Source organism: Lycorma delicatula, chromosome 1, assembly GCF_047948215.1.
Source record: "Lycorma delicatula isolate Av1 chromosome 1, ASM4794821v1, whole genome shotgun sequence".
Taxonomy (NCBI): Eukaryota; Metazoa; Arthropoda; class Insecta; order Hemiptera; family Fulgoridae; genus Lycorma; species Lycorma delicatula.
In genome coordinates this window covers 58,625,381-58,651,067 of record NC_134455.1, presented here as the reverse complement: position 1 = coordinate 58,651,067, position 25,687 = coordinate 58,625,381, and the positions used below count along the sequence as shown (strand labels likewise).

General features: G+C 35.4%; 1 protein-coding gene across 1 annotated transcript in view; it reads right to left on the bottom strand.

Moving 5' to 3' along the window:
- The window catches only part of LOC142318689 (Parkinson disease protein 7 homolog), a 43,344-nt gene that overhangs the window by 16,269 nt on the left and 1,388 nt on the right, over positions 1-25,687 (bottom strand). Inside the window, exon 2 of the mRNA XM_075355128.1 lies at positions 17,893-18,051. Within this exon, the coding sequence (XP_075211243.1) occupies positions 17,893-18,051 (159 nt within the window). The remainder of the gene's footprint in view (positions 1-17,892; positions 18,052-25,687) is intronic.

Here is a 25,687-nt window from a genome sequence, read left to right as displayed (position 1 = left end):
TTGCCTTATCTTCTACCTCCTCCTCCGTCCGTCCCGACACCATCAGCGCGAGGTCATCTGCGTACGCGACCGACTGGCATCCTTCCGGGAGTTCTTCCCGCAGAAGGCCGTCGTACGCGATGTTCCAAAGAAGAGGCCCAAGCACCGACCCCTGCGGAACGCCTCCGAACATGTTGAAGTCATCTTCTCCTTCCTCTGTGCGGATAGTCATTTATTACGGCGAGCAAGTAGCCGCTGATCCCTCTCTCCCGGAGTATTCCCATGATCACTCCCATGGCACGCTGTTAAATGCATTCCTGATGTCTAGGAGAATGATCAATGGGATTTTCCTTCGTCGCCACGTGCCTGCCGACTGAACTCTGGCACACTCTAGCACCCGTCGGACGGCGTCGACGGTCGATCTTCCCCGAACGAAGCCGTACTGGTCTGGGGAAAGACCTCCGCCCGCCTCAATCTCCGACCGCAGTCTTTCAGCGATCAGTCTCTCATACAGCTTTCCCATCGTGTTGATGAGGCAGATCGGCCGGTATTTCCTGGTTTCTTCGGCTCCCGGTTTCGGGAGGAGGACCAACCTGGCCTCCTTCCAACAGCCGGGAAAACTCCCCGTGGACAATGCCCCACTGAACATGTCTAACACCGTCCACGGGTGCCTATCCACCAACACCTTCACGATGGACCCAGGGATGTTATCTGGGCCCGGGCTCTTCCGCAGGCTCATCTTCTTGGACGCCCACTGTAGTTCTTCTACAGTGAAGCGCCTTTGCTGATCACCAGCTATCGGTTCCCATTCCTCCTCCTCTTCGACGTGGAAGAGCTCCGTTATCGCTGTGAGAGACTGTTCCCTTGTCAATGGGGTCAGGCGCCTACCAAACTTCTTGGTGACGATCTGGTAGGCCCTGCCCCACGGATCTTGCTCCAGGTCTTCCACGAGGTTTTGCCACGCCTCTTGTTTGGCAGCCTTAATGGCTCTACAAAGGCTTCTTCGTGCCGCGTGGAACACCTCCGTTTTCTCCTGTAGGCGCTCAGAGTCCCTCCGTCGTGCGCGCTGCATCCTCCGTCTTGCTGTTTTGGTTTCACCACGCAGTCTCGCAATGTCCCTGTTCCACCAGTAAACATTCTTTACGCGTCTTCCAGGCTGTGGCCGCTGTTTCACACATTCCCCCTGTAGGATGGCCATGAATTCCACGGGGGTGTGAACACGCCTACGGGCCACCTCTGCCGCCGTCCTATCCGCTACCGTCGCAGCCTGCTGTTCCGACGGCCTCCAGATAGGGTCCCGTTCCTCTAGACCCCTTCCGCCTCCTTGTATTTCAAAAATTATGGCCTTGTGGTCGCTGGCAAAATCATCTTCTACTACCTGCCAGCCCACTATCCTTCTTGCCACCCTATCTGAGGCCGCTGTCAGATCCAACACCGATCCATCACCCCTTGCGTCGTATGTAGGCACCCTAGACGTGTTCATGACCACCAGTCCCGCGGCCCCAAGCATTGTAGCTAGGGTGTAGCCTCTCCGCGTGGACCGGCACCCTCCGAGTTCAGTGCATTCGGAGTTGAAGTCCCCGGTCAAAAGTACCGGGAACCCAGCCCTTCGTATGCATTCCTCCAGGTTTCCGATGAATTCTTCATGTCGATCCATTCCGCTGTTGGGAGAGATGTACCCATTGATCACCGTGAGTTGATGGATGTCTACAGCCACGAACCCTCTACCTCTAACTACCTTCGTGACTGCAAACCTGCCGGTGACATTCCGTATAGCAGCATCGCCATCCTGGTCAACATACCAGTGGCCTGAGTTAACCAGTCGCTGATTAGATTCCACGACCAGCAGTAGGTCGTATCCTCCAACCAGCGCTGCCGCCCATGCCAAGTCATGGGCAGCCACGGCTCTGTTTACGTTGAGCTGTAAACACTTCATTTCTGAACGTGTTTACAGTCCCTGCTACCCAGTCTATGCCCAATCACTCCACAACCCACGCATTTGGTGGGTTCCCGGCACTCTGCCCTCTTGTGCCCCATCGCCCCGCAATTGTAACAACAGGCTCTCCTATCGGGACCCGTGCAGTGTGCCGCAACATGACCCGTCTCCCAACAGCGAAAGCAGTTAACATCTGGTCTTCGTATCTCCGCTCGACACGATTGCCACCCTACAAGGAGCCTCCCGGTGGACGTAAGCCTCTTCGCCTCTTCCAACGGCAGCACCACAGTGGCGTTCTGCGTTTGTCCATATGCTTGGCGGACCGACGTGATCCTAGCAGACGTCTTTTCCTCCAGCGCGCGTTGTACCGCCGCCATCACCTCCTCCTTAGTCACTTCAGCATCAAGGTCTCTAATGTGGACAACCTCTTTTCTGTCCAACTGCCCTTTCCCACCAATCTTAACCTCTGGCGCCTTCTGTGCCATTTTCTCTCGTAGGGATTGGGCAGAGTTGGTCCCCGCCCGCACCCGTACCTCGATATCCTCGCCGCTGCCTTTACGAACTGAGAGTATGTTAGGAGCCAGTTCCTCTCCCACTGTTACCTTCACTTGGCGTAGTAGCTCTGCATAGGACTTGCCCGTCTGCCGTAGGACCACGGTCTCGGTCTGCCTCTCACGCTGTTCCTCGGTCGGGTCCCCTGAGTGAAACATAGTAACCTTCCTTTTATGCTTTCTTGCCCAGAATTCCAGGGTGTTTTTAACTATGCTACCCAGTTTACCCCCTGGCGCCGCAACAGTCACCGGGTGTACCTCGTACGTTGAAACGGTTTCCAGACCAGATAGCAACCAGTCGACAGCAGTTATGTCTTCCCCTTTAACTGGTATCACGTACAGGTTTCCCGACGGGTCGATCTCCTCTTTTTCCCCAATAACGTCTGTGGCCGCGACATGTAGCACCACAGTGCCTGGGAGCATAGCGCCACTGTTCAGCTTCCTCTTTATACCGGGTGCCAGGTCGCAGACCCGGCAAGCTATTTTTGACTTCTTGTCGCCCTCAAGGTCCAGCACATAGACACATGCATGCTCGTCATCCGCCTTGGGTAAGCCCCGCACCTCCTCGACTAGCTCGAAGGCCTGTTGGGGCCACCTTTTTTCAGCAAGCTCCTTCAGGTCTTGGACCTCCCCCTTCTTCAGCGCTGCCTGGATCGCGGCGAGATCCGACCCTGCCGTCTGGGTATGCTTATTGTCCAGGTTCGCAGTCTCTTGAGTGCCCTGCATCGTCGTCGCAACCCTTTGCGCCTTTTCCATGACTCTGCCGGCCGTCTCCTTGAAAATGTCGCTCACTTCTGGGCTCGCCTCACATAGAAGCAGCAGGACCTGAATTTCTTCCAGAAGCGACTTCATGGTCGGGTGGTGGGCCTCTTCCGCGTCTTCACTCACCTCCTTCCTGCGCTTCCGCGCCCTGAGCTTGCCCAAAACCGTCTCGTCCGTTGCCTCCTCCTCTGACTGGTCGGTGGAGGAAGTCAGCGGGGGGCGCGGTGAGCGCAACGTCTTCCTTGACCGTCGGAAGGCCCTCTCTTCCTCTGTCGTTGCTGCACTACACCCCGCATAGCCGGCAATCATCAGCTCTTGCTCCATATCGACTGCTCGCTCCATCAGCACCGGTTGGTACGGGAAAACCCCACAGATTCCACTTACTAGTCCTATACTACACTTACTGTAGCCCGTTAATAAAATAATTAACAAAATAACCTAAATGATGCAGGACATACGCCCTAGAGTTCGCACCACTCAAAAATAACACACTAATTAAATAAGATTACGGTCCTAAAACTAATTATTAGTCTAGTTCACTTAAACGAGTCTTAACTGATTCACTAAGTAGGTTGGCAACACTGCTGCAACCTCTTTGTCTTGAACTTGTCCTAATAATGGCGGACAATGGCGGCTGATACCACTATACAGTATCCCGCCTGCTATGCTAGTATTTTTCCCTCCACAAAGCACGTGGCGAGAATCCCGTTTAGGTTACCTCCTAAAAACACTTATTATTTAATTAAAACTATATCTAACTGTCTTAAACTACTATTATCATCAACAAAACAAACAAGGTTGATATTCTAGCACTTAAAAAAGAGTCACTACTAATGTATAAATTAACTTAAAGGGCTGGCGCCGAAGTGTCGCCACGTGGTCACTTGGTGAGGGAAAAACGTTAATATCACGCCTTCCAACGAACCGATTTCCACGGTTGATGTCTTAAAATGATCGTCTTGTCAAACACTAACAACTGCAAACTATTCTACACTAATTGGCACTGTTTAAAATTTCAATTAATACGACCGCCATGCGGTCCATATTTAAACTAAAAAACCTTATATCTACTGTAATTTCTAACCGATTTGAACGTTTTATGCCTTAATCCACTCGTCTAAACCTATATTTTATCATTAAACACTAATAACAACCGAAAACTATGAAAAACCACTGATATTATCACCCGTACGGGATACACCGAATCTAGCTGCTTATCGGACCGAGTCACTACTCAACTTGCGGTATAAATTTAGATGTTCTGTTGTAGGCCTACGATTAAATTTACGTAGTGCCTGCCGTCGATTCCTAATAGCATTTTTGCATTCATCGTTCCACCATGGAACGAAAGGACGTCTAGGATTACCCGATGTTTGTGGGATATATCTGTTGGCATTCTTAAGTATCATGGACGTAAAAGAAGAATATTGGTCGAGGATGTTCGCTCCATCGTCATACTGAGATTGGAATGCTTTATGGTATCCGTTCCAATCTGCCTTTTCAACAATCCATCTCTGTGGCCTTCTTTTAATCTCGCAGTCTACACCGAAACTAATAATAATTGGTCTATGATCACTGCCGTGAAAGTCATCACAAACCGACCAATTAAAATGAGGGAGCACATTCGGTGAGCATATGGAAAGATCAAGGTTAGATACAGTACCAGTTGATAAGGACATGAATGTATGTGATCCATTATTCAGTAGGCAAAGGTCAAAGTCTTGTCTCAATCTGTTTATCATATTTCCTCGAGTGGAGCAGAAGGTTGAGCCCCAGGAAATATGATGGGCATTGAAGTCTCCTACTATTAACGATGGAGATGGTATTTGTGTGAGGAGATTTGAGACATCTAAAGCACTGAACTCAGTGTTCGGTGAGAGATACAGATTGCAGATATGCAATTTGAAGGGAATAGAGATCTTTACTGCAATAGCAGGAATGACAGTGGTTAGTTGAATTCTTGTAGCTGACACTCCATTCTTCATGAAAATCGCTACTCCACCACTCTCCCTACTGTCTACTAGGCAGTCGTATCTCTCGCAGAAGTATCCTCTAAGTAATTCGGTCATGTTGTAGAAGGTGAGTTTCTTGGAAACACATGATTAGTGGATCATGTGTGTGCGCTAGTACTCTAATATCTTCAATGCGGGACCGAATACCTCTAACATTCCACTGAATAATGTTCATAAGTGTAAAAAATAAATAAAAAAATAAATTTCGGAAATTATATAAAAATTAGTTGTATGTGATTCGGTTTTTCTTTTTTGTATTTTTTATTTTAAAGAACTCCGATGCCCTAGGGTCGGGTGGTTCTTCAACCATATCCTCCAGTATATGAGGTGATGGTGGAGGAGATTTATTTGAATGGGATGTTGTAGTTGACATCCCAGAGGAGATAGTTATATTGGTTCCCTTTATGGGGAGCTTATTAGGTGGCTTACTGCCAGCTGTGATAGTCGCTATTCGTGGCGATACGACTTTGGGAATAGGAACTTTCGTATGTATCATACTGTTTGATTCACTAGCTACGACGGAGGACTTTTTATTCATTTTTGTCAGCTCTGAGATAGTGGCTGTAAGTGAAGCTACTTGATCAGATAGCATCTGAACAAGTTTTTTAAATTCATTGCAGGATCCGCACTGCTGATTATTAGCATTTGTAGGAATTTGTTTAGATGTAGCGGTGGCAAAAGATACGTCTGGTTTAACCAGGTTCCGTGAATTGTTTATCTTTTTATATTCTCTACGTGCAGCCGGAAAAGATAGTTTTTGCTCCGTACAGATTTTGAGAATTGCCTTTTCTTCTTTAAAAGTTGGGCAATCTCGGGAGCGAGCTGTATGTGGACCACTGCAGTTTGCGCATTTTTCACTTTCTTCGCAGTTAGTGTCATTGTGACCTTCTTTAGCACATCGAGCACAGATCTCGGTTTTTGTACAAGATGTTGTAGTGTGACCAACACCTTGGCATCTGAAACATCGCCGTGGGTTGCGTATGAATGGTCGTACCCGAACCGAGAGGTAACCCACTTTAATCTTCTCTGGTGGAACAGGGAGATTGAATGTTAATATAAGAGACGGTGTCGGTTCTTCTGTTCCGTTCTGCCGTCTCATTATACGTTTCACCTCAACAACATCTTGGTGGCAAAGCTCATCAACTATTTCCGAGATATCTATATCTAGAAGGTCTCTACAAAAAATTACACCCCGGCTCGTATTTAACGTTTTGTGGCATTCTGCACTTATATTTATACCACCCATATTACGGAGACGTAAGATAGATCGACTCTGTTCATCGTTGAATGTTTCAACCAGAATCGATCCGTCGCGTAATTTCCTGATATTCTTCGGGGAGCCACTTGCACCTGTTATGGTTTTGTTTATTAAAAACGGTGAGACCTTTTGAAGGGAGCCACCTTCCTGACTATTTCTGAGAACAACGAATCTAATATTTTTATATTTTGATTCTAAGAAATTCTCTTTTGTAGGACTTTTATCCTCGTCAGACGAAGCTGATCGAGGTCTCTTCGCAAGACTTGAATTGGTGGTTTTTTCAGATGGACCACCAACCATCATTGTGTTTGTTATTGGAACTGAAATTTTGGTCCCACGAGTACCGGCGTAAAATGGACCACTCCAGCAGAGCGCACACGTACTGGAGCTAGAGCTAAATACAACTGGGTTCGCCCTGGTGCCCAGAGGACATCGTTCGAGACTCACTACGTAGAGCCATTCACCCATCGGCACGATTTGTTCCCACCTTGGGTTACGGTTGCGTTTCGTAAGATGTCGCAAGAAGTCATAGTTTTACTAATAAATCTAGAATATAAGATCTCTCATTATAGACATATCAATATATTTTGTATAGTAGGCATACATTATTAGTTGAAAATTTTTTTTGATACCACTAATTTAAATTTTTTAAATTTTTTTGATGTGAATTTTTTTTGATACCACTGTTAACGATTTGAAGAAACTGTGTTTTTAGCGGGTTTGATGGCTTCATTACTAGTCACCCCTTTGAGTAAAAAAATAAATTTTATATGGTTTTAAAGTACTTACCGCTGTACAAATTTCAGATTTTTGCCATCTATCCCACATGTGGTTTTTGGCCCCAAAAATGAGGCATTTCAAAATCTTATAATTTGTTGGCAATTTTTTTTTTTAATGAAGGACACTCGGTAACAGTCCAATTATTTCTTTATAAGTACTACTAGTACCTAAGAGTTAAAAGGTAAAACACAGGCCTATTACACTAAGCCCTTCATTACTTATTTTGTGCCCAAAATTTGAAAAAACCACTGTAAATTTAACTTCAATTAACTTCATTTAACAAAATGAATTTTGAGTGCATGAAGATGAAGTTTTCCATCTTTACTCTTTCCAAAAAGCCCTTTTTGACCTCTGTATTATGTAAAATAAGAACGCTACAGCTCATCGAAAAAGCAACAAAAATGGCTATGGTACCTGTTGGTGAGTTAGAAAATAGTCTATTACTCAAGAATAAAAATTTTTTTAAATATAAAAAAATATTTTTTGGTAACTACATGGTGGGGATAGTTATCATACACCAAATATCATCAAAATCTATGTTGAATTAAAATGGAAACTTCTGCGGCACATTTTAACCCTGTTGTTTTTCTGTTCAACATTCAGGTTTTTTGGGCCCAATTTTGCACAAACTTTTTTCATGTGCAATTTGTTTGTCAAAATTTGATAGATTGTGGTATGGTTCAAATTAAAATGTTCTGACCATTTTGCAACCATAACCAGTTGTACTGTATCAAGTCTCTGATTCCCAGCCATCTAAAATGCTTTAATCCACCTAAAAACTTGGGCTCATGACAAAGCTTAGTCTCCATACATCCTTTTCAATTTTGAAAAAGTTTCAGTAGCATTCTCTCAAGTTTAACAATGAGCAATGTTATGTAATCAAGTTTAACAGAAAACTTGATTACATAACATTGCTCATAATTAGTATTATTCATTTTTGTAACGCACAACAAAAATTCATTTCACGAAAAGTTTGTTTGTCTCACGTGGCAAACAACAGACTAAAAACATTAATACCTAGTATAAATCAGCTGTTCATATAACCATATGTCTACTAGTAACTTCACAGTATTGTCACTTTGGCTGCCAAAAAAAAAAAACTTGTCTCTACTTTATTTACAAACCTCATAATAAAAGATGGGACGTTAACACTTACATGGGGAAAAAAATGGGTACCACGACACATAAGTACTTTTATTACTTGTAAAGTAAAATTACAAGGGATGGATAATGCAAGACATTAAAAACATGTTAGTTTAAGGGAAGTCTTTCAGGAAAAAAAATATAATGCATTTACTAGTTATCAAACATCCATTTTAAAGTAAAAGCATACTTTTTTAATGTTTGTATTTTAAGATATGGAATGTGACATGTACAGTCACAAAATATGGGTGAACTATGCCACAAAGGTAAAGAATAGAAGATATTTAAAGGTTATTGAAAAAAAAATATGTTCAAAATCTAACGGTTTTATAAAGCACATAAAGATGCAGATGTAAAAGAAATTATTTATTTGGTAATTTTCACTAGAAGAAAAGTTGATAAGCCAAAGGTATGAAAGATTAGTAGCAATGGAATGAAGTGCAGATGATAAAAATTCAAAGGTGGCAAGGATTAGAAAACAAATAATTTAGTATTTAAGACTGTAACAAATAAATTGAGATTAGATCAGCAAAGAACACAGAGCATTAAACAAAATGTTACATTGAAATTTCCTCATTACTCTGGGGTTTTACGGAAAATTACACAATTTCCTGGTTAATTTTTTTTTTCTATTAACCCTCCACCTGAAAATTCTTTCTAGCAACACTAACAGTCTGAACCACTGAGTTCAGTGCAAAAGTCACATTTTCTTTTTTAGGTTTCTATCAACACCAAACTATTTTTAGTCAAACCATTTTTAAAATAAAATGTTAAATATACATTTTTATCGCAATAGAAATATGCATAAAAAAAAGATATTTGTTAATAAAGAACAAACTGAGTAGTACGTAAGATGAATGTGAAAATTTTTTTTTTTTAAGAGACAAATCAAAATTGGTCATGCATTGTAAAGGTATCCAGACTTCTCTCTTGAAACCATATCTTCCTGCTTTTTGCTGATATTTCTCTACTTGTGTCCTGAGATGGTGCTTTCCATCTTGTATCCCTTAGGAGTAAGTGTATATTTTGTTTTGTTTTCATCTGATTTGGTATTAATGTTAAACTGCTTCTTACTTATTCCACTGGTGCTGGAATGTGTGTGTGAAGGTGCACTCCTACCATTCCTAGTATTAAATCTAATCTATAGTATTAATCCTTATGTATGATATTTGTGACATTACTGAGTACTGTTTATTTACTTTATCTCATGTAAATGACTGTGATGAATATGGATGAACCCTGACATATCATCTTGTGTCCTGTTTTCTTCAAGTGTTCTGTCACACCTCATTGTTCGCTGAGTATAAAGTTTCATTCTCTCTTTGCATTTTCTATCAGATTAAGGTATGTTACTGATAGATTTATATGTATTTATCCTTTCTCATTTTGTACTTCTTTAGTATAGTAAATGTGCATGACTATGTATTACTCCCATCCTGAAGTAAAGCTTCTTTAAGCAATCCCGGAAAGATGGATAGCCAAAAGTGAGAGAGGAGTTTTGGTTGGTAGGGCATGGGCAGACATAGGTTCCACGCCCACTTGTGCGAGTCTGACACTCCCCCACTTGTGTGAGGCGTATATGAAAAGTATTTCTCAAACTCATCGTTACAAAAAAAAAAGGCATCCAGATTTAGTTAATTTCATAAAAGTAATATCTCTAAGTAATTTCACTTACTGCTAGTTATGGAGAAAGGCAAAGACTGGATATATAAACAAACAGCTAAGAATGTGGGGCACAGAAAATATGATGAAATTATCAAATGAACACAGAGCAGAAAGGAAATGAAAATAATACAAAATTATTCAACTATTTTTTTGCAATCAATAATAATGAGGAATATGATGTGTGAAAAGTTGAAAAATACAAATTCGTGCAAAAATATTATAACACAAAGGGTTATAATACAATCCCAACAGAATGCAGGACATGAAAAATAAAGCTTATAATGCTTCAACAATCTTCATATCTTTTATGTTTGTCTTATTTTTAGATAAAGAAGTCTAGCATAAAAAAAATTATTTTCAAGTATGAATTACACAATGAATGAAGATGTACAGTAGGGCCTCCCTTAACCAAGTTGACCGGCCGCTATGATGAAGTAACGTCTCGGCCTTTCAACTGTTGGTTGTGGGTTTGAATCCCACTCAGGCAGGGCATCTTTTCACTATGCTACTAAATTCACTAAATCCGTAATTAGCCTCAGGTTCAAAAATGTCTGTAGTACAGTAAATCTAGAAAAAAAGAAATTAACCGAGACGCAGTTTACTCCACACACAAATTTCATTATAGCCTATTACTGAAGATTATTCGTTGAACCTAATTACTATTGTATAATAACTAGCATTAGGTATTTACAATGCACGGTAGTAGAATGGAACAATAAATTCTCTTCAGTTTCTGTTATCTACTATACGCATAAATATTGGCTTATATTTTGTGAGTATGTATTTGCTGTACTGCAATACAATGACCTAGCTGTAGTGTGTTGTGTTGTTTATTTGTATGTAGAGTGTTGTGTTGTTTATTTGTATGTACTGTGTTGCAGTTATTGTTTATAATGTTATTATGTAATTGCTAGTTGTAGCAAATAAAAAACATAAAACAGGTGGTAGTGTCAATGGACAAAAAATTAAAGCAATTAAAAGATTAAATGCTGGAGAATCGATTCAAAATTGCTTATGAGTTTGGTGTGATCAGGTGATTTTAGTGAAAAATTATCTGCTTATACTGAAAATACTATTAATTTTATCAAAAAAATTTCTGGTCTTGTTCAGTCACAAAATTTGCAGCCAGAACAAGGATATAATGCAGATAAGGCCGAATTAAATTTTAGAATGCTGCCATCAAAAAACTACCATCAAGGGAAGAAAGAAGCTTCTGCACCCAGCTTTAAAATTGGTAAAGAGTGCAACAAAACTGTTCTTCTCTGCAGTAACACTTGTGGTGACAACAAATTACTTCTTGTTCAGCATTAAAAGATTTAAAATTGGATTCATCGCCTGTTAAGTATGCTAACTAAAAATCAGTGTGGACAGTGTGTCCACGAAAAAAGGTTTTTTAACCAAAAATTGGTGTGATCAGCATGGAGTGCAGGCATTTTTGTAGATTAGTTTAACCACAGTATCGTCCTGCATGTGAAAAATTATCTACAAATAAAGAAATTACCAAAAAAAAACAGTTCTTTTATTGGACAATGTGTCATGCCATCTGAGGATGCTCTAATTTTGGGGAACATTAAACAATTTTTTTTCTACCAAATGTGAGTCCTATTTGTCAACCTATGGATCAAGGTGTCATAGCAGCAATAAAAAACATTATAAGCAAAAGGTTTTATCTCATATTATAACACCACACCTTCAAGTTATGTCTGCATTAGACATTGATCGTAAAACATGCAATTTACATGTTGGCAGAATGATGGAATTCAATCGCTCAAACAATAATCAATAAAGCATTTACAAAAATATGATCAGATATTCAACAAGTTAAGAATCAGAAACTTTTGTGTACTATGCCATCGAATGAGTTGTGCTTTATTAGAAATTATACCAGGATATGAAAATATAAAGGAAAACAAAGTGACTGGTTAGAATCAGATTCAAGGGAACAAACATTTAAAATTTATGATGATGAAGAGATCGTGAAGAATAAGTCAATGAAATCTCCACTGAAGACGAACTGATTGATGAAAATGAAAAAAATTAGCCACAACAAAGGGACTGTATTTCTCACAAAAGTGCTCCAATATTTAGAACAACAAAATGATGTTCCTTTCCTTGACTTAACGGTAGTATGAAACTGGTTGATACTAAGTTAAGACAAAAGATGACAACTTTTTCATTAAAAACAAACTAAGTTTATCAGTGAATTCATTTGAAGTGACCCAAGGGTGGTTGCTTGACCAAATCAAAAAAAAAAATTGAAACTTACCCACTTGTTTCCTATGTGTCTCAGGACCTTAAAACAATTTTTTTTTTTATTTTTTATTTAAGCAGTTTACCTATAACAGCCATTTTTGTTATTGTGCACACACCTATTATTGTGATTGTAAGAGTTTACGGGAAAAATCATAACTAATCCACTGGGTTGGTCTAGTGGTGAACATGTCTTCACAAATCAGCTGATTTCAAAGTCGAGAGTTCCAATGTTCACATCCTAATAACGGCAGTTACTTTTATATGAATTTGAATACTAGATCGTGGATACCGCTGTTCTTTGGTGGTTGGGTTTCAATTAACCACACATCTCAGGAGTGGTTCAACTGAGACTGTACAAGACTATACTACTTCATTTACACTCATATACATACCATCCTCATTCATTCTCTGAAGTAATACCTGATGGTAATTTCCAGAGGATAAACAAGAAAAAGGATGTGGAAAAAATCATAACTAAAAAACTATTGACCCTGAAAGGATGAAACAAAAAACAATTTAATCATATTTTCTCAAGCTAAAAGACTGGTCCAGTGGTTTATTTACCTATCTCTTTTCTTTCTATAAGAAAATTACCAATAAAGTTGAATATGAAAAACGGCAAAATTTCACTTTTGGTAAAACAAGAGGCAAGTATGGCATAGTTTTTTTTTTATGTCAGTAGTTTTACATAAATAATTTTAATGGTGGTATAATTACCCCCAAATTTTTATGAACTTTAGAAAATTTTTTTTTTTTTAATTCAAATTATGGCTTCAAATATAACTCTGATTGGGCTAGTGAAAAAATTCTCAAATTTGCACAACTTTCAGTGTTTTTGTAGATGTTTATACCAAATAGGAAGGTTTCTTGAGCATTGTACTAATAAGAAAGTTATATATAACATCTCAAAAATCATGAAAAACCTGTTAAAAGAGATAACAGGCGCTTGAAATCATTTCCAGTTGTCAGGAAAATTCATATTGCAACATACTCATTTATGCTTATTGCAGTTACAGACTGGTCAGTCTGACATTAGGCAGTGCCAAGTGTCTCAAATTTCATCCTATGTTTGGAAGCGTTTATTAAATACATTTTGCTTAATAATATTATATTTAAAAATTTTTAAACCAATTTTACATTATTTTCATATAATTTCACGTAAAACAATGGAAGAACAATGTTCCATAGGAATTTATGTGAATGAAGTGTGTCATAAAACAGTGTATGGCAAAGTGCCAAAAAAAAAGAACTCATTAAAAATTTGTGAATTAAGTGATGAAAACCAACAAATTATTTTTTACGTATTCAGATGTCACTAATGTTAGTAAATATTATGAAAAAAGGTTTTTGTCAAAATTCAGACACCTGTATGGACAGTTCTGTTGTGACTCTTTGAGAACTCATAAAAAAAACAATTAAGAAAAACTTAAGACAAATAACATTAGAGCAAGCTCTTAAAGAACACATTTTTCCAAATTTAAATTTAGTTCCTGAAAAGTCTGTGTTAATGTTTCAAAGTATTTTTTCTAATAGGGACGGGAAGTGTTAAATATTAGCCTTGAAAATAACAATGTGCAGGTTCATTTTTTCCACCCAGCTGAACCAGGTACATCATCATAAGTAGACAAAGTGTGGGTACCGATCTGCAAAGCCCTGAGAAAGTTAACCCCAGGTCATTCTCACACAATTTCAAGATAATTCGCAGAAGAGATATCACAGCTATTGGTTAACCACACTAAATAATAAACTTTATTGCTACAAAAACAGGCTATTTCATTGAAGAATAATAAAGGTTTTGCTACAATTTATTTTTTCTTCGATAGTGTTTACAAAAATACACCAATATAAAAATAAAAATGAATTCTTGAAAAAAGATGTAACGCTAGTTATAGAAATTTCAATTTGGATAAGTTTTACAAGCATTTTTGAATAAAAATTGTATTAGGTTACTGGTATTGGTAAAGTTATCATTAAATTACGACCTAACATTAATCATTTTAAAAAACTATTTTATAAATATTGAAAATGTGAACTTACTTCAACATAGAAGCTAAATATAAAAAATGTAAGGTGCAAAGAAGACAAGAAACCTCCTTGGACCACTTAATTAGAGAGTCAAAATAGTATTACTTTTAAGAGGTTTTCATGATTTTCAAGAGGTTATTATTTTTTTATTAGTACAATACATAAGAAACTTTTTATTTGCCATAAACATCTACAAAAACACTGAAAGTTGTGCAAATTAGAGATTTTTATAATGAGTCCCATCAGAGTTATTTGAAGCAAAATTTGAATCTTAAAAAAAAATTAGTTTTCTAAAATTGATAAAAATTTAGGGGTAAGTATATCACCATTAATATTATTTATGATAAAACTACTAATATATACCTACATATAAAAAGATAATTCAAACTGTATATGCCATCCCTGCCTCTTGGAAAAGATCACCAAAAGCGAAATTTCACTGTTTTTCATGATCAACTTTATTGGTAATTTTCTCATAGAAAGAAGAGAGATAGGTAAATGAAACCACTGGTGGACCAGTCTTTTACCTCGAGAAAATAAGATAAAATTGTTTTTTGTTTCATCCTTTCAGGATCAATAGTTTTTTTAGTTATGATTTTTTTCTGTAAACCCTTACAATCACAAAAATTGGTGTGCACATCATAACAAAAATGGCCAAAACAGGTAAATGCTTAAATAAGTAATTAGAAAAAAAAAAAAAATTTTAAGGTCTAAAACATGTAGCAAACAAGTGGGTGTTTCAATTTTTTTGGAATTGTTTAAGCAACCAACTTATGTTTTTTTGGGACACTTCAAATGGATTGACCCTTATGTGAGTTGATGAGAGTGATTGACTAATGATTATATTATAATAAATAAAGTTAAATAAAATAATACTTTGAATATTGTTTTAATCATTTTAATTTCGTGGCTTATTCTCTGCTACCAGTTTGATATTAATATGGTTTGTTGCTCGAATTCCAGAAGGAAACTTAAGGTCTCTGGTAACCATGGATTCCATTATCCGAGCCGGCAAACCCCCAATTACCTTGGGTAAGAGAGGCCCTAATGTATGAGATTTTTCTCAAAACTGTAAATATAAGATGAATATTTTGATGAAAACTAGTTTATTATAATCTTCTACATTATTTATTAAGAAATGATTATGAAATTACCATTATACTGATAGACAAAAAAAAATTTTTAATGTTCTCTAAGTGCAATAACATTTCTTAAATTGTTTTTTTGTATACATTACATATCTCAAAATACAATTTTTCTATCACTCTTAGTTTTAAATATATTACGCTTCAAAAAAAATTAAGGGAAATATGGTTAAAATCTGGAACATTAACATCTTGCATGGCTATACCTGTGATGATTTTGCTGATGCTTTTCTTTTATAAATAGCCACAAGCACATCCTGAATTAATGTCGAACAGGAATCGGCTAGCAAGTTAGTATTCCATTTCGTTTTATAGCGGCTTTCCATTACTGAAATGTCTTTGTAGAAACGCTGACTGTGTTCATCACTTATGTCTCCAAGGTTGTCCGGGAAAAAAATCCAGATGTGAGTGGAGGAAATGTATTTCCAAAGACATATTACATCCCATAGCTCTGTATGAAGTAAGAAGTTGATTGACAATATTGTGGTAATTGTCAGATTTTTGTTTGCTGAGAAAACTTTTGTAAACATCTTTAAATGAAGCCCAAGCTGTACTTTCTACATTATTTAATAGTGAGTTAAATACATCACCTTTGACCAACTCTCTTATTTGAGGATCAACAAATATTCTTCCTTTAATTATTTCTTCACTTACATTTGGAAATTTCTGCCTGATGTAGAAAAATCTGGGACTATCCTTCTTCACTGCTTTTACAAAATTTTTCATTAGTCCTAGTATGATATGGAGAGGGTGTAAAAATATTTTTTTGGGTTCAACTAAAGGCTCATGAATAATATTTTTCCCATTTGGAGTTAAGTTGTATCGTTTCTTCCACTCTTTGGTAACATGTTTATTCCTAGCTCGACTGTCCAATTCGCAAAGAAATTACATGTACTTAGTACATCCTAACTGCAAGCCTAACAAAATAGCTAACTTTCAAATCACCACTTATGTTCCAGCTATGTTTTTTATAATTTATTTTTTCAAGAATGTCTTTCATCACATTGTATGTCTCTTTCAATTTATAATCATAAGTGATAGGTATTGACGGATATTTGTTACCATTGTGTAGTAGAACCACTTTTAAACTATACTTGGACGAATCTATGAAAAGGCATCAGTCCTCGGTTTATGAACTTGTCCTATCTGCAACATAATCTCATCAATATTTTCATCAATAAAGTACTGAGAAAGTACCAATATTTTTGTATTTTTTTTTTTTTTAAGTAAATTCCAACTTTGCAGTCTTGATCCTAACAGTTCAGTTTGATTTTTTGATAAATTTAAATCCCTAATTAAATCATTTAATTCACCTTGTGATATAAGATGTGGCTTATCAGAAGATAATTCAAAATCATTTTTGTCTTCTTCAGTACTCCCTGATTCTTCATCACTGCTTTCAAAACATACATTCACTGGTGGCTCGGGAATTGGAATAATTTCACTGTGAGATATAGGCTGATTGCAGATTGCAATGAAGGATATTTGTGATTGCAATGAAGCATATTTATAAGGAAGTATGTTTAGATTTTTTAGAAATTCCTGACACATTAGTTAAACAAAAGTAACAATCAGTTAAATGGTCCTTTGGTTCTCACCAAACCATAGGTAAACTAAATGGCAAAGCCTTCCGTGTACCTTTCAGCCATCCTCTTAAATATATAGAACAATTAGTGCATACTATATGAGGAGTCCACATCTTATCCTGATCACCAATTTTACATTGAAAGTACAAAATGATATGCTTTTTTAATTAAAAGTGTAATGTTTTTTCTATTTGATTTTATGGTAAACTCACCACATACATAACAAAAGGCATCCGCATTATTTACACAATTTTGAGGCATTATGACACTGCATAATTAACAAACTTAGGACAGCAATAAGACTGAACAAAATCAATTCATTCTTAATCCAGTACAAACAATACAGCTGTGTTTTCAGGTACATGTTTTGACCTGTAGAGACATGATTAATCTTGTCTATGAAGGCTCACTCTTCAGTATTTGATATTGTCATGTGTGACTAATAAGATTTAATTCTTTGTCTAGTATCGTTTATTTATAGCTTATAAATTATGTTAACAAAGTTAATAAAAAATGAGCTAACAAAATAAAATATAGGAGCTTAAATGCTAACTATTTGTTGAAAAATGAAAAAAATTCTTTTTTAATTAAGATTTAAAAATTTTTCAAAAATGGTGGGTGATAGAAAGATTCTGATATTTGTTTTCATTAACAAAAAACGGATTGAAATCATGTATCGCATGTTAGGAAACAAAAATTATGTTTAACAGTGTTATCCTGACAGGAATGAAGAAAAAGAAGTCCACAGGTAAACAGTATTAAAAGTTTTACTTGAAAATACTTTCAACAGAACATACCTTACATAAGGTTTTGTAACCAGGTCCTCCAGGTAATACAACAGCATCATACGGACCTTTCTGTAATGCAGTGGTAAAACTTGAATCTGGTACAACTAATACACCACTTTTGCATTCAATTGGATCAGACCCATCTAATCCTGCTACAGTCACATGAATCTAAAAAACATAAGCAAATGAAAATATTTATAAGGAAAAAGATAAACAAGCATATAATGTATATAACTAATATAAAGTTACCTCTTTAATTGCTTTAATTTTTTTTGGGTGAAATTTATCAGTTGTGATTAATTATAAGAATAATAAGTTTATTATGTTTACTTTTTCTTAAATAGTCAAGTATTCATTCATTTTTTATTAAATATTTTAAGTTAAATAATTATGATAAAAATGCAGTAAACATTATATCTTCTTGCCGACATTTTTCTAACAACAGATATTGTATAATTATCATGTTGGTATTGTATATCTACTCCAAAACACAAGATCATATTTTTACAAAATGTCATATACACAAAGAAAGTATTGTGTTGATTACTGATTTTCATTTTTGTGTTCAGTCTATTTTTAGAGAAAACTTAAAAAATCAGAATTTTTTGTAAAATGTTATTATTGAAGCTTATTTATACAAAGGAAAGAAAAAATGGGTATCTAATTTTTTATCCGTTCTAAGAGGTACAGTAAATAAACTGACAGAATATCAGTTTGTGTTTGTTTATATCTCTTGTTTTGATTTATTCAATTCTGAAGTTGGAAAATACTTTCAAGACTACGACACTAATATTTTGAAGCTTGTAATTATCTTAATCAAAATTGGTTGGTGTTCATTTTCTTCTTTTTTTTCTTGACTACAGTTGGTCATTATAAATAAGTATATTTCTGAGTTCTGTAGACATTAGAAAAATTTGGGGGAAAAATGAATATTTTTCCAAGATTGTGCTGCTACCATTTCACTTTCAAATCCTATGGTATTAATTGGAATGACCCTATTATTAAGATTCAAACCATTAAATTTTACAACATTAACAATAAACATTCTTATTTTATTTTATAATCTGACATTATTTGTAAATATAAATTAAATTTATATGACATTGTGAATTTTTTCTGCAAGTATCAAGAAAATTAAATTAGTATTTTTTACTATCTTGACAAACATTATATTATTTTATAATGTGATGATGTAATGATACAATAATAACAGATGAAATAAAAATAAGAAGAGATTATATAATCAAAAAGGCTGTAATACAGTTGCCAAGTGACCACAGTCCATCAAGCTTGACTAGCCCACCAGTTTTCAGTATCTGTTTTACTTTCATACAAATTTACTTGTGTAGAAATTTATAACCTACCTCCCTCCACAGATTAGTGTCTGAACAGGTCTTGATAAATGACAAAATTATAACCAATTGATTAGAGTTCTGATAATGCAACGCAGACTTTGACCTTGTACATTAATTGCTCAGAACTACCCAGGAACATTCACAAAGTACACATAATCCAAACATACTTTATAATAACCCAGAAGTTTACCAAATGTAATGCTTCCTTAGAGACTATAACAGCTCATTCATTACCTGAGATTGTTACTTGGATAGGATTCCAGCACAAATTGGCATTTGCAATGTAGATAAAGTTTAAGAAGAGTGGACGAGTAGTCGACCTTCCGCAAACAGGGCGGCCATCCATTAGTGAAGAGAAGGTTGAGATTGTGCAGCAAGCATTTCTACAGAGCCCTTTCATATCTACCCGTCATGCATCTAGAGAACTAGGGATTATCCAGTCAACAGTGCACAAAATTTTACACAAAAACTAAGATTGTACGCATATAAAGTTTGAAACATCTACAGCAAGATGATGGCCCTTGTCGTGCTGCCTTTGTGGCCGAGATTTTGCTATGGATTGATAACAACAATGAGTACCTGCAGCGTGTGTTTTTCAGGTGAGGCTACTTTCCATGTCTCATGGAAAGTAAACAAACATAATATGAGAATATGGGGCTCAGAAAATCGCATACTTTACCAGGGAAAAAGTTAGATCCCCCTAAAGTGAATGTGTGGTGGGATTTGATGCTTAACAGAATCATTGGTACCTTCTTTTTCACTGAGCAATCAATAACAGCTAACATTTATCTGGATATGCTGCAACACTTTGCTATACCTCAACTAATTGACTTGCAACATAGGGTGGTTTTCCAGCAGGATGGCGCACCACCACAGTGTGGATTACTAGTCAAGTTTTTCTGAATAAATCATTTCAGGGCAGGGGTATTCCAGTTTAATTCAAAACATTTTCAAAAATTTTATAGCAACACAATTTTTTTATTTTGATCATATTTGGTATATGATATCTACAAATGTATTTACTACTACAAGGTGGGTATCTTGTACTCACAAAAAAATTTTTTTAATTAAAAAAAATTTTTTTTTAGTAATAAACTATTTCCTAACTTCCCAACAGGAAAAACAGCCATTTTCAACAATTTTTCCATGAGCCTTCTTACTTTACATCATACTGACATTCAAAAAGGGCTTTTTGGAAAGAGTAAAGATGTAAAGATCAATTGTTTTTCTTCAAATTTTAGCCCCACACTAAATAATGAAGGGCTTAGTGTAATAGGCCTGTTTTTTATCTTTTTACTCTTAGGTACTAGTAGTACTTATAAATAAAAAATTGGACTTTTAGTGAGTGACCTTCATTAAAAAAAAAAAATTGCCACCAAATATAAGATTTTGAAATGCCTCATTTTTGGGGCCAAAAACCACATGTGGGATAGATGGCAAAAATCTGAAATTTGTACAGCGCTAAGTACTTTAAAACCATATAAAATGTATTTTGTTACTCAAAGGGGTTGACTAGTAATAAAGCCTTCGCCTTCAAACACAGTTTCTTCTAACCGTTAACAATGTATCAAAAAAATTTTAATTTGTGGTATCAAAAAAAATTTTCAACTAATAATGAACGGCTACTATACAAAATATTTTGATATGTCTATAATGAGAGATCTTATGTTCTAGATTTGTTAGTAAAAGTGTGGCTCATACACACAAACTCATGTTTAAACATGAAAGTGTGTCTTTCACTTTCATGTTTTATGAAATTTCTTGCATAAAAGAGAAGTTTCAAGAACTTCTCTTTTATGCAATAACTTTTATTTTTAATTTTATTAATTAGAGACATTTTTTGAGGAGAAATTGTGATAAGACAAAGTGAGGTGCAGTTGGTAGTTTTATAATTTACATTAACTGTATTGTTATTGTAAGAACCCTTGCATTTTGTAAAAATGGATTATGGAGTGTTCAACGGGCATTAACACTGAAACAATATGTAATAAATTGACTTAACAATAGATGTTCAGTATTGCATGATATTTTAGTTTACTGAACAACAAATAACATTGATATCCTTAAGAAGTGGATGTACAGAAAAAAATAACTGTACTTTTCATAAAACCGAATATTTAGATAAATACTCTCATATATTAATGAGAAAGGTTGCTGTGCCCCATTTAGCTGTCACACTAAACCGGTTATGAAATCTCATAAAGAAATATCTTTGACACTTTCAACAAGCAATCCAAATTTAATTCCAGGCAGAGCACTGTGTACAAAATGCTTAAACAAAATATAAAAACCACAAGACGATACAGAAAGCAAACTGGAATATCAAGATATATTTGAGCCTTAATGTGTTATAGTCGAGTCGATGAATAAAGCTGGTTCAGCACTTGGCATTTCCCCTGTTAAAGTTAAAAAATTATTGAGCAGCACAAAGGAACTAATTTAAAAAAAATAGAGTTACTAAAATAGCAGAGTCGGTTACCAGTAAATTAAACAATTCCTTTGATTTAAATATTTCTACAGAAGAAATCAGCTTAGTACCACAAAATTATACTGATTTAGGTAGGGAATATGAAGAATTAATCATTAAAATAAAAACAATTACATCAACCTAGAAAAAAAATTAATATATTAAGTTTATTACCAAACAGAAGGAGCATTCAAAAAATTCAAAATAAGTTTAGTGTTGGTCAATATTTAGCCCGTCAATCCAAACAATTAGTTAAAACAAGTGGAATTTTGCCACAAATGGGCAGTCACGTAATTGATGAAAATGTTATTAAATGTGTCCCAAGATTTTTATCAGAATAATGAGCACAGTCAAATGATCCCAGCCAAGAAGGATTGTGTCCTAAGACAAGCTCAGTGAAAGAAAATTAATATTCAAAAAAGGCTTATCTTATGAAACTTAAAAGAATTCTACACAGCCTTCAAAGAAAAACATCATTTAAAAATTGTTTTTTTTTTTTTTAATTTTCTGATTTATGACCTAAATTTTGTGTTCTGGCTGGTGGGTCAGGTAATCCCCTCTGTTTGTGTGTGTGTTTCACCCACCAAAATGTGAAACTCATGTTATAATGCTCTAAAAATGATATTTGTATAAAATGCTCCTTTCAACAATGGTATGTGACATAGAAAATGAAACATGTATTTAGTCAGTGTGAAAAATGTCCAGGCAGTAGTATGAAGTTCTCAGATTACTGTAAGAAAGCTGGGATGATTTTGATTCTGAAATTATTTTCAAACAGTGAGTGGATTTCCTTTGGCCATTGTGAACTAACTACTCAAATTCTTCCATTTCAACAGTACTTGGATAAACTGAAAATTTAAATAATCTAAAAAGACATCATTTTGCTCCTTTTCCTTTTGTGATACTGGTCAAAATCATATGCCACAATACATCCATTTCTCTTATATTTTAAAAAATCAAGGAAATTATTATAAAGCCAAAGCTATTGTGTAATTAGTGAGTACATAAGCACATACTACATAGTTCTTCTGCTTCCAAAAGCAAGTTATAAATAAAGTAAAAACACTGTTACAAGTTAAACAATTTTTTTTGATTGCTCCTCAGTCCAGTATAAAAACAAAAAAATTTCATAAATTTGTGCAACCATCAAGAAGATTTTAAAAATCGCAGCTAAATGGCATTTTTTTTACCTTATATGATGGAAAAAACCATGTGATGATATTGGTGAAACTGTAAAAAGGACTGTGACTAAAGTAAGCCTTCAAAGGAAAGTCAACAATTAAATTGTTATACCTTCTGAAATGTACAGTTATTGCAAAAACAGTATTAAAAATATAACATTTATTTTCTGCTCTAATACAGATGTTCAAGAGACTAAAGAATACCTCAGTTCTCGTTTTCAGGTAATCACAACAGCTCCAGAAACAAGAACCTTTCACAGTTATGTTCCAACAAATCAGAAATGTATTCTGAAAGTCTCGGCTACCTCTGAATGAGAAACGTATACGTTAGTATTATTGGTACATAAGGAAATTAGCGTTTCTAATTGCTTTATAGGTTTACTAAAACCAAAATGTAAAATTTATGTCTGCTGTGTATATAATGGCAAGTGGAGGTTAGGTGAAGTCATTGAAGTCAAAATACATGAAAATGAAGAGGAATATCAAATAAACTTTTTCCATCCGCAGGGTCCTGGTACATCATTCAGGAAATCATTGAGGGATAATCAAACATGGATTCAACTGGAAAATATTTTAAAGATTCTCATACCTTCAGAGCTTTTTTATCAACTACTGGTAGAGGACACAATATTACACTAAAGTTGAATGAGGACATCAGTTCTACTCATTAAAAAAATGCCTGCCTAAGTTATGTTAGTTAAGTTTGTTATCAAAAAGTGCAAGATTTATTCATAACTTCCATCAGCAGGAGTAAAATATGGTAAAAGTGAATTGAACAACTTGTTAATGTACTTGAATGGTTTATCATTTTGTAATTGACTATCTAATAATTATCAATTTATTCACTCTAATGAGTTTAGTTGTAACTTTTATAATCTGAAAAAATACATACATCAGTATTTTTGGATACGTTGTTTACAATTAGAAGGAACAGTGTTTTTAACAATATTTTTCATTACTCATCAACCCCTTTGTGTAACAAAATAAATTTTATATTGTTTTAAAAAACATAAAAATTACTATTGCTGTAAAGATTTCAGATTTTTCCATCTGTCCCACATGTGGTTTTTGGGCTCCAAAAAAATGACATTTTCAAAATCTTATGATTTGGTAACCATTTTTTTTAATGAAGAACACTTTGTAACAATCCAATTTTTTTATAAGTACTACTAGTACTAAGAGTTAAAAGGTGAAAAGCAGGCCTGTTACCATTATCATTGTTATCATTATTTATTTTGTCGCCACAATTTGTAAACGTAACTTAAGTGAATATTACAAGATTTGGTTATGTAACAAAATGAATTTTAAGTACACCAAGATGAAGTTTTATCTTTACTCTTACCAGAAAGCCCCTTTTGACCCTCTAAAAGATGCAAAATAAGAATGCTGCTGCTCATGGAAAAAGTGACGCTGTTTTCACCTGTTTGCAAGTAAGAAAATTGTCTAAAACTAAAAAAAATTTTTTGATATAAAAAATTATTTTTTGGCCACTACAGGTGGGCAGTTATCATATACCAAATATCATAAAAAAACAGTGATGCACAGATCATTTGTTGAATTAAAATGAAATACCCCAGCAGATTGATTGGGCACGATGGTCCCACTTCCTGGCCCTGGGATCATCAGACATAAGTCCCTTAAACCTTTCCTTTGGGGTTATGTTAAGGGCAATGTTTATGCAATGCTGTACCTGATCTGGACACACTGAGACGAAGAATAACTGAAACTGTCGCTAGTGCTAATGAAATGTTGACTAACACATGGCATGAAATTGATTATTGGTTGGACATCCTACAATTGACAAAAGATGCACATGTAGTTTATTGACATGGTAAAAAAAACTTGATAATCTTTTCTTTCTTTTGCCAAAAATCACACAGCTGTAACTGTAATAGTTTTTTTGTAATAAATCTTTGTAATCATGGAAAGACTTTATGAACATAAAGTACTTTATGTACATCATTATTGGATAGATTGTAAATGTGTTAGAGTTTGAAGATCAGCTGAATTGAATTGCAGAATAACATAACATCCTGAAATCCATCTATAACAAGATAAAAAATAATAAGTATGAAAACAATCTGACAGCAATCCATTGGTGGCAAGCCACAAACAAATATGAAATGTAATTATTCATCTCAGACCCACATTATAAACCACACTTACATTCCCCACATGATTATAAAACTACTGTTGTAACAGATGATTAGTACCAGTTTTCTTGTACCCGTTTACCTTAAAGTGACAAATTGTGGAAGTCAGTGGGGGAAAAGAATACTGGTGGACAGTAAATAAATGTAGTTGGAGTCCCAGTACAAAAATTCAAAATGAACATAACATACAGTCCCTGGAGCTGTTATGCAAGGACTATGTCAAATTGTAATTAAGCAAACTTTTTACAAATATAACAGACTTCTTATGCTGATAAGAAGTCATAACAAGCTAATCCCCTCACTGATTAAATATCCTATTACACTGCACTTAATCAAATGGTTATTTGTGTTTTAATAATCAATTAAAAAATAATCATAAAATAATTAAGGCAACAAAATATTCATTCTCAGAATTCACATCCATATATGACAAATTATTTTCCACGTTTCATTTATAACTTATTCTGAAAATGTATAAAGTATAATGTGTGCTCAGAATAATCTGGAATTTCAAATTAATTGAAAAAATAAATATATTTCTTTTTCACAAGTAAGTAGCAGGCTTACAAAAATATTTTAAAAACATTTCCTCATTGAAATTAAAACTGATGCCATGGCTTGAAATCTTGCTGCCAGAGAACAAAATGC